The sequence below is a fragment of the Pollicipes pollicipes genome, unplaced genomic scaffold, assembly GCF_011947565.3.
Source record: "Pollicipes pollicipes isolate AB1234 unplaced genomic scaffold, Ppol_2.1 Scaffold_4740;HRSCAF=5597_pilon_pilon_pilon, whole genome shotgun sequence".
NCBI classification, from domain to species: Eukaryota; Metazoa; Arthropoda; class Thecostraca; order Pollicipedomorpha; family Pollicipedidae; genus Pollicipes; species Pollicipes pollicipes.
In genome coordinates this window covers 43,193,352-43,203,143 of record NW_023596545.1, presented here as the reverse complement: position 1 = coordinate 43,203,143, position 9,792 = coordinate 43,193,352, and the positions used below count along the sequence as shown (strand labels likewise).

Genomic DNA, 9,792 nt, shown 5'->3' with positions numbered 1-9,792 from the left:
TACCAACGCTTTGTAATATCGTGCGCGGCGTATTTATCCGCCAAGGGCCACATGCTGGCTTTTTAAGTGCAGGTAGATTATTTTTGCGACGTGTGTTTTTGTGATCCCGGGCACGGAGCTGCATAGGTTAGCTTCAGATATGGCGCGCGGTGTATCTATCCGCCGCAGGCTACGTGCTGATCTTGCTAGACAAAAAATGGGCCAAGTTAGCGTAACGTCACCTCAAAATACCTTCTCCCTTGCTTTGCGCCGGGCAGCATATGCCGATTCAACGTAATTCTTGTCTGTCGTTATGCCGGGAAGTAATTTCCCCTCTCCTCGGAGGTGACCTTGGGTCCGTCGAAGGAAAAAAAGGCCTCGCATTGGCCCACAAAAAGCTGCTTTTTCGACGTGCGGGTACGGTCTTTGTTCGTTGTGTTTGGTCCAGGCGCTTGTTCCGCACAGGTGTGCCAGGACGATCAAGAGAGGACGAATCAAAACACCGACCCCGTCGGTGTATGGACACGTTCAGACAGAACAGTAACAGTCGGCTGTCGGAAGGATAGTGAAACGGACAGGTGATGGGGGCCCTATCGGCCTGGCGCACCGACGGGCGGGCGCTCGGCGCTTACACCTCCGCAAAATGTGAGCCCGGCGGAAGAATCGCTGACCCCTCGGCGATTCTCTAAGATCCTCGGCTTTTTCCCCTTTGGATAATTAAGAATAGGCGTTCTGTAGGTCTGTTTGAGATTACGTGCTCGCACATTAATTGTGATCTGTTATATGTCGCGCACTCTTTTCGTGCTTACATCGTATCGTAGTGATCACCATATCTAATATACAAATATGCCCCTGATGTGTGTTGTTATATGGCGTGCCGACCCCTGTCTGATATTTCTCTTTGTGTTTCAATGAACAGTCTGTAGGAAAAGCAGGTCAATGAATAATGTGCGGTCTGAACTGTGTGCCATGAGAGAGGACGTGCTGTAGTCAGGTCCATGCCTTCGACGTTAATGTCTTTACCTTGCATAGCTCACATAATTCGTACAGCTAAGGGCGACTGAATTTTCCACGAGTGCAGTGAAGGGGTTTTTGTCACCACGGGCTGAATGCGTCATACATGCTTTGCCTTATGATTCCTTGCAGGGAGCGATGGAGTAAGTCCTACGCGGTACGTAGGTAATTATCTAGCCGCGTGTCGAAAGGCCCCGTGACGTACAGAAACTAGTGAGCTGGCTGTTGGTCAATCTCTCCGCGACTCACAGATGAGTTGGGGCGCATTTTGACGTCGCTGGCCGCTGGTGAGAGTAGCAGCAGCACGTGTAGGGTACCGTTGATGGATTCGCGACTCGCAGAACGTGAGATTCGCTTTTCAGCTGCCTTCTTGCGACTCCCAGAATGCGGAAGTCGAAAAAGGGCGTTGGGCGGTCGGAAAAAGTTGGTTGATTTTTCCGTTGGTGGATTGGCCTGCGGCCACCAAAGAGGGTTCGTTAAGGTGAGCATGAGTAACTGATCCTTAGCACTAGCAGTGAGTTCGATCGCTGAGGATACCGTTGTTAGGATTATTCCATCGACTCCAGAAGCGAGTTTCGCACATATGAGCCCACGAGGGATTCCGGCATGACGATGTGTGACTTTTCAGCTATATCGTTACTTCCCTCGACTCGATTTTTGCCTTCCGCGCAACTAGGATTATTGGCTCCTCATTTCTTGGCAAAGTTGTCATGCCCAGCCGGCAAATTTTTGACCGCCACAAAACGACAATCACGACATTCCCAAAGCCCAGTTTGCATCAAAGCAGCAAATGCCGTGACTGACTGATGACATCAAGTTCCCATCAAGTATGGTTTTTGAGGTTACGTGCCCACACACGATGTTGTGTAATGCATAATGTCATGAATGTCTTTCAAGAGATATAAGTTGTACTCACTAATAGTCAACCTCACGAAAGTAGAGCTCCTTGGGAGTGATACGTCTACCGGTAATAATCATATCTGTTTGGGTTAATTACACGCCATTGTTAATGGCTTCTGTTGGCTAGTTGGCCCACTGTATTGATCTACAGGAAATTACCATCGAGGCAATTCCCTGTCATGAACCGACTGAAAGGGGCGACTGCAAATGGTGGTGAAAACAGTGACTCACCGACATTACATGAGCTTTCACCAAACAGATGCTTTCGTCCTAACATGGGCTGCAAACGCCACTTTACTGGGATTCCACAACAAGTCTTCATACATTAACACTGTCTCATGCATGCTTATCACCGGTCATGTTAAAGGGAAGCCTATAAGTTTGTTCGCTACAAACAGTCTACAGGTTATGTGCAACGATCAGATCCCCAGATTATGAATGACACCGTACAGCCATACATCACGTATGCCTTGCAATTTAGCTCCAGGAAATAGTAGCCGCCTGGTGCAAGGCTCGCCGCGGCATCACCACGTAGCCCCCCCCCCCCTCTCTCTCTCTCTCTCTCCTCTCTCTCTCTCTCTCTCTCTCTCTCTCTCTCTCTCTCTCTCTCTCTACCGTTACTAAATAACGCCGGAGCCGCTCGTCGGCTCGCCGGAAACTCACATTGCTTTGTCGCTCGGCTCACATTACTTTGTCGCCGGAATCATAGATCGGCATCCTGGAATCCCTCATCGGCTCACAATACGTTGTCGCTGGAATCATAGATCGACACCCTTGAATCCCCAATCGGCTCACAATACTCTGTCGCCGGAATCATAGATCGGCCCCCTGGATTCCCTCATCGGCTCACAATACTCTGTCGCCGGAATCATAGATCGGCCCCCTGGATTCCCTCATCGGCTCACAATGCTCTGTCGCCGGAATCATAGATCGGCCCCCTGGATTCCCTCATCGGCTCACAATGCTCTGTCGCCGGAATCATAGATCGGCACCCTGGAATCCCTCATCGGCTCACATGGGCGAACCTCGCCTTCTGGAGTTGCTGGAATAATTATAATAACGGTACACTCAGTGGCCGAATTCACCGCCAGTGCTAAGGGTCAGTAAACCGTGTCCACCTTAGCGAACGCCCCTTGGTGGCCGCAAGCCACCAACGGATAAAATCAATCAACTTTTGTGACCGCCCAACGCTCTTCTCCGACTTCCGCATTCTGGGAGCCACAAGAATGCAGCTGAAAAGCGAATCTCACGTTCTGCGAGTCGCGAATCCATCAACTGTACCCTACACGTGCTACTGCTACTCTCACTAGCGGACAGCAACGTGCAAAAATGCGCCCCACCTCATCTGTGAGTCGCGGAGAGATTGACAAACAGCCAACTCCCTAATCTCTGTACGGTACTGAGCCTTTCGACACACGGCTAGACAATTACCTACTTACCGCGTAGGACTTACTCCATCGCTGCCCGCGAGGAGTCAGAAGGCAAAGCATCTATGACGCATTTAGCCCGTGGTGACAAAAATCCCTTCATTGTACTTGAGGAAAATTCACCGTCGCCCTAAGTGTCCGAAGTATGTCAGCTATGTAACATGAAAACATTGGGGCCAAAGGCACGAACCTGACTACGGTGCGTCCTGTCTTGTGACACAACATTCAGGCTGCACATTATTCATTGACCTGTTTGTTTCCAGCAGACTATTCGCATAGAGAAATATCAGGCAGGGGTCAGCACGCCATATGACAACACACATTAGGGGTATATTTGTATCTTAGATATGCTAATCACTGCGATGCAATATGGGCACGAAAAAAGTATCAAAAAAATCTCAAAAATACACACGAACGCGTTTTCTTTATTTTTGTAAAAAGAGAAAAAAAGGCCGGGGATCGCGCTGAAGGACCGGCAATTCTTCCGCGGGGCTGCATTTCACAGCGGTGCAGACACTGAGCGCCCGGCCGTCGGCGCGCTACGCCGATATGGTCTCCCATCACCGCGTCCGTGGCAGTGTCCCTCCGACAGCCGACTGTTACTGTTACTGGCCTGTCTGAACGTGCCCATGTCCTGTTTGAATGTGGCGATACTCCGACGGGGTCGGTGTTTTTAAAAACCCGCCCATTTTGATCGACCTTGCGCGCATGCCCGGAACGATCGCTCGGGACAAACGTAACAAACAAAAACCGTGTTCGCACCTTGAAAAGCAGTTTTTTAGTGGGCCAATGCAAAACTTCTTTTTTCCTCGACGGCCCACAGCCTTTTTCTAGGGGGAGGGGGCGATTACTTCCAGCTTAAGGCTAGACAAGGATCACGCTAAACCGGCTTATGCTGTCCGGTGCAAGGCAAGGGAGGTGGCATGGTTGAAGTAACGTTAAGTTAATCTGGCTCATTTTTGTTCAGAATGATCATGGTACGTAAAATAAGCCACAGCAATAGATACGTTTATTTCACCACTACACAACATGCATTCAATACGCTTGAACAAGTGGGCCTCCTCACCGGCCCTCCCGCCAGGCTCCTGGGTTGCATCAAGTCCTGTGTATGGTGTCTATGACAGCGGTGGTTTTGGCTCAGCTGACTTGTCGGTGACCTGTGCGATGGATGGATGCCGGGCTGCTTCATCGCAGCAACGGGGAGAATAGCCTCGGGCTCCGCTGCCCGGCACGACCTTGTAGCGCTATGTGATGTCATTTGGTACTGGGAAGTCCTAACTAAGAAAGACCAGAAGTCCTAACCAATACGGGAAGAAAACTGTAATATTTGACAAATTATGCAGGAAATCCCTTTATTTATACCCAATGATGCAGTCCTGTACTGCGTAAAAATTCAAAGAGGAAAACGAGCAAGCCAGGATAAGAGTCATCAAGGAGAGAATGGAGGTTGAATGGAAGCAGATTAGCGTTGGTGTAATTGATGAGTAGTAGTCTTGATCGTTGATATATCGGGCACACGAGGAGTAAGTGATTTCTTGGGAATGGGATGCCGCAACGATGACACAGCGGTGGGGAAGTGTCCTCGAAAAGGTGGAAGTGGGTAATTTTGGTGCGAACCAAACTCAGTCTGGCGAGCAGCACTTCCCTGGGGCGATTATCTTGATGAATTGCCGGCCAGTACTGAAGTGTGGGTTTGATTGGGAGAAGGTGATTATGAGCGCGTTGATCCCAGTCGGATTGTAGAAAAAGATGTAAATGTAAATTGATGACTGTAAGAAAATTAAAAACGGGGCAATGAAGGTGATTACGTTCCGGCAACATAAGACTTCGTTTTGCTTCTTAAGGCAGTGGTATTCTTTCCATGAATATCTGCGTGTCCAGGTATCCAGAAAAATGTTACGTGAGTTGTTTGAGGAAGGGAGTGGAGCGTTTGTCGTATGCCGTTTAGAATTGGGTGGGGTGATTAGAACTCGATAAGATATTGAAGTCCCCGACATCCCGGCCGGAAACTCAATGACGTCATTAACCGTTTGGGGTTTTTTAGCTTACCGACTCGCTTTTTACAATAGGAAATCTCTGATCGCAATCTCTCTCGCTTGTGTGTGGGTTGGTGATCGAAGCTTGGTCGAGTCGGGGTCCAGTGCCGTCGGGATGCGTGGTGCGTAGGGTTGTGACGGATACATTCAGCCGCGTGATAACAATTCTGTCTTATCCGAGACGATGGCCACGACAGGCCATCCAAGACACGTATCCAAAAGCAGCAGCACCGACAATGAAGAAAACAGGTGAGTTTCCATATAATGCAATGTTAAAGACGCAATACATACAAGATATGACAAAATACAAGAGTTTCATCACATTGTGTGAAGCAGCAGGAACCATCCCATATCTGTCATAGTTCTTGCAGATTTCAAGCTTGGTGTTGGCGTGTATTGATTGATTCTAACATCTGATTTAGAACAGGATGTGAATTGAGTAATAAAACTTTATGCCATCTGCAAACAGCTGGATATTATGCTGCTAATCATAAGACTGTTCAAAGAACAGCCATTGGGGGGGGGGGCATCAGCTGTAGTAACATCCATCTAAGCAGTGGCATCCCACCACAAATATCAGCACATGCAAACAATAGATAGAGAGCTCTAAGCTTGCTGCATGCTGATCACTAACTCCAGTGCATTGAGACCCAATGTTCAATAACTGATGATGCTGCTTGGGCAATTTTGGGCAAAAAAGTCCCAAAACATCTTTTGACAACAGGCATTTTGAACATATTTGTCCCAATTTGGCTGGTGTAGGTTAAGTACAAGTATGCTCCAGGTTCAACAAGTTGATGCATGTGAGTGTCTGGCACAGAATGAGGTTTTATGCAGATGGTATAGGTCTGGTGCCTAAAGGTGTCCTGTTGTTTAACTTGATTTGCTCCTGTTGATGTCCTAGTCTTCAAGCCATTGCAGATTTTCACAGCATCTTATTGGGACAGAGGCTGAACACAACCTCCAATTTGGAGCAGCTTGTCCAAAACAAGGTGGAATTTATTGAGTTGCACTAAAAAGATGACTATTATGTATTCTATAACAAAAAAATATGATGGGAAGTCATTTTGGGAGGGCTAAGTAAGGCAAATAAAGTCTACCCCAAATGGGACAGCACTGTTCTATTGGGAGCAGGATTCTGTCTACCCCAAGCATAGCATCAGCATCAAGTCTATAGAATCAGCCAGGTTGCATCCTAATCGTTTGGCTCCAGTTGACAATTAAACCTGGACTGAAAAGTTTGCCTGTGCATCTAGTGTTACTGATTTGTGAGAATAACAGTGAGTACTTTGTGATGTGCTCATGAAAATAGATGTACATTTACACCATATTTCTAAATGTCAGGGTCAAAGGTCTAATAGAGGGTAGACATGATGAAGGCCTCAGATTCAGCAAAAAATACATATGAAACAGGTTTCTCTATGCTATCACAAAATATCTGACAGTCACCTACTTTTTTAATCAAAGTTGTGGTACTGTCTTGAGGTTGCCAGTCATGCCGGAGCCTGAAGTCTGTGCTAGGGCTATGCAAATGCTTCATTTTACAAATGTCCTTCAGAAATCAGTAGCTGATTGCCATAGGTTCTATTTCAGAATTTTGCATGGGATGTGTGTCAAAATTTGAGGACAGTGGGCACCAGGTATAGCTGACTGTCTTTTATCATACAAAACATGCCTTAGTCAAAATGGCACCCTCACATACGTGCGAGTTACAGGGACATTAGCTGGCTAAAGGCATTGGGGAGGTCTGGCTCAAATTTAATCAGGCTGCTCTGTGAAACACAAAGTCATGCTGCTGACTGCTGGAAGGTTGGTGGCAGAAGTGGTAGATGCCGCTGCTGAAGTGGCAGATGGGGAGGGCTGGGGACAGGCGGGAGCAGCCTCCACCCAATCTTGACAATAAAATTCAGTCAAATTATGCTAAATGGAAGAAGAAGCTTGTGTTTGTTGGACTATTCTCAACTTGAGCCCGTCTCGAGGCTGTTGTTATAGCCTTGTTCATCATAGAAAAATGAGTGAGAGGGGAGGTATAGATGTGATGTTTTGGCAACATGCCTTTATTGAAACAAATAGCAGAAGTAAATTTGTGTTAAACATCTGTTTCTGTGTCAATTATTTCCACTGTGCGGTTCATGGTTTTAACAGAGCTTGTGTGTGACATGCGTATTTCAGGCGCAACTGCTGGGTCTGCTTTGCGTCGGACGAGGACGACCGAATGGCACTGTGGGTGAAGCCCTGTCGGTGTCGAGGAACAACTAAGTGGGTAAGTCGACCTCCCGACCTGCCGCCGCGCACCATCGAGCCTACGATGGCATGCTACACCACCCAAGTAGTTGTAAACATGCCACTGGGGTCCCATTGGGGCCTGCCAGATGTAAACTGGCCAGTTTTCAGTTGGGTCCTGTATGAACCGTCAGTTTTCAGTCAAAGTCTGTGTAGTTGCTATAGCCATTTCTCTGATGTTTCCGACATGGTGGTGGAAGGACAGCCAGTACTGTGTCCACCTTCCATGCTGTCAGGTGCACCAGTCCTGCCTGCAGCGGTGGGTGGACGAGAAACAGCAGGGCAACGCCATGGCGCCGGTTCGCTGTCCACAGTGCAACACCGAGTATGTCATCCTCTTTCCCCAGATGGGTGAGTGCTCACATGGGATGTTTTATTCGTGCACATTCAGGTTGCCAAAATGACACTTTGCAAAGGGTGTTGTGGAGGCTACTGGAGCGATGCATGAGTACACAACTTTAACCTGTCCATGACGTGATTTGTTCATCATGAATTTCGAAAAGGGAGCAATTCATTTCAGAAAATGCAATTTTTTTAACAACAACGATCCTGTATGCAAGTTGAACGGATTGGTACGCGTGTCGGTCAACTAACCAGCGCGCCTCGCTTATCAAGCTGTGACTGAGACGTGGCCTCCTGTGATGTCATACCGTGATCCGCCCGATGTTCCGTTTCAGGGCCGGTTGTCATGGTGATGGACCTGATTGACGAGTTTATCAGCCGCTCGTGTCCGTTCGTGGCCGCTGGCGTGGTGGTCGGCTCGGTGTACTGGACGGCCGTCACCTTCGGGGCCGTGACTGTCATGCAGGCAAGTCACGCCACACGCAGTCACGCCGCGCGTAGTGGCGCCTGCAGTCGCTTTCAAGCCGGCAAGGCACGCCGCGCGCGGTCGCGCGCACAGCCGTCGGTTGGCAAGTCACGCTGTTGGAGTGGCTGCCGTTTGGAAGGAAATGCATTGATTGTAGGCGCCACCATTCGTGCCATTGACTTTCGCGGAACACGGAGGCAATACACGGATTTAATCACTTTAGGTCGTAAGTGGCACAGGAACTGGCGAGCGGACACCCATCACCTGCGATGTTCTTCCCAGCACGAGACAGCCGTGTCGCATTCTTTATTCATGTGAGAGACGCGAGCACTCGGTTGAACATTTACATGGCTACCGTGCGGTGCCGCATGGCAGGCTTACACGATATGTCAGGGATAAACCTAAGCTCGCAGCCATGAGCGCAACCGTATGTGGCAAAGTATGAAAGTGTAGTTGCACGTACCGTTCTCAACTTGGCTTACGATTACCCCGTGTTCTTAACGGTTCACTGTTTATCATGAACTTCCGTAAGTTACGAATGTTGACCGTCCCTGGTGGTGTATCTAACCCCTCGCTCCGTTCCTCTCCGCCCTGTCGTGCTTCGCGTGCCGGTGCTGCGCCCGCATCAGCGACGAACGGCTCTGCCGCGTGCCCGGCAGGTGGTGGGTCACCGGGACGGCCTGGCGGCGATGGAGCAGGCCGACCCGATCTTCCTGCTGGTCGGCCTGCCCACCATCCCACTGCTGCTCATCATGGGCAAGATGGTGCGCTGGGAGGACGCCGTGCTGCGCTTCCTGCGCAGCAGCGCCGTGCGGCTGCCGCTGCTGAAGCGGCTCATGCCGGGCCCGCGCCGCCGCTCGTGTCGCGCCCGCGCAGCCGTACGTCGACACGCTGCCGCTCAACGATCCGGTGTGTCGGCGACGCGCGGTGTTGTGCGGCGCGCTGCTCTTCCCGACGGTGGCCACGCTGGCCGGCCGCGCCCTGTTCGAGAGCGTGCCCTCCCGCTGCAGCGGGACGCTGCTCGGTGCCGCCGCCTTCGTCCTGCGTAAGGGCGCTGCTCAAGATCTACCACAAGCACAAGCAGCTCATCCGGCTCAGTCTCAGACAGGTGGGCTGAATGGAATCGGGGACGGCTGGCGGTCCGCGGCGAGCCCGGGGATGGCGGGCGGGCCACGCCGGGGGAAAGCCTTCAGTGTTTTGACGTGACTCTGTTTCATCAGGAGGGTTTTTCCACGGTTCACTGTTTATCATGACCTCCCGTAAGTTACGAATGTTGACCGTCCCTGGTAGTGTATCTAAGCCATCGCTCCCTTCCTCTCTGTCCTGTCGTGCTTCGCGTACCACA

At 50.1% G+C, this 9,792-nt stretch overlaps 1 protein-coding gene across 1 annotated transcript; it reads left to right on the top strand.

The window, feature by feature from the left end:
- The first annotated feature begins 5,324 nt into the window (after window positions 1–5,324).
- Window positions 5,325–9,564, top strand: LOC119098419 (E3 ubiquitin-protein ligase MARCHF5-like). Its single transcript, XM_037221335.1, is given in 7 exon segments — window positions 5,325–5,605; window positions 7,529–7,619; window positions 7,876–7,990; window positions 8,317–8,447; window positions 9,107–9,309; window positions 9,311–9,503; window positions 9,505–9,564. Coding segments are annotated over 7 exon segments (858 nt in total). The 5' UTR covers window positions 5,325–5,540.
- Window positions 9,565–9,792: the final 228 nt, after the last annotated feature.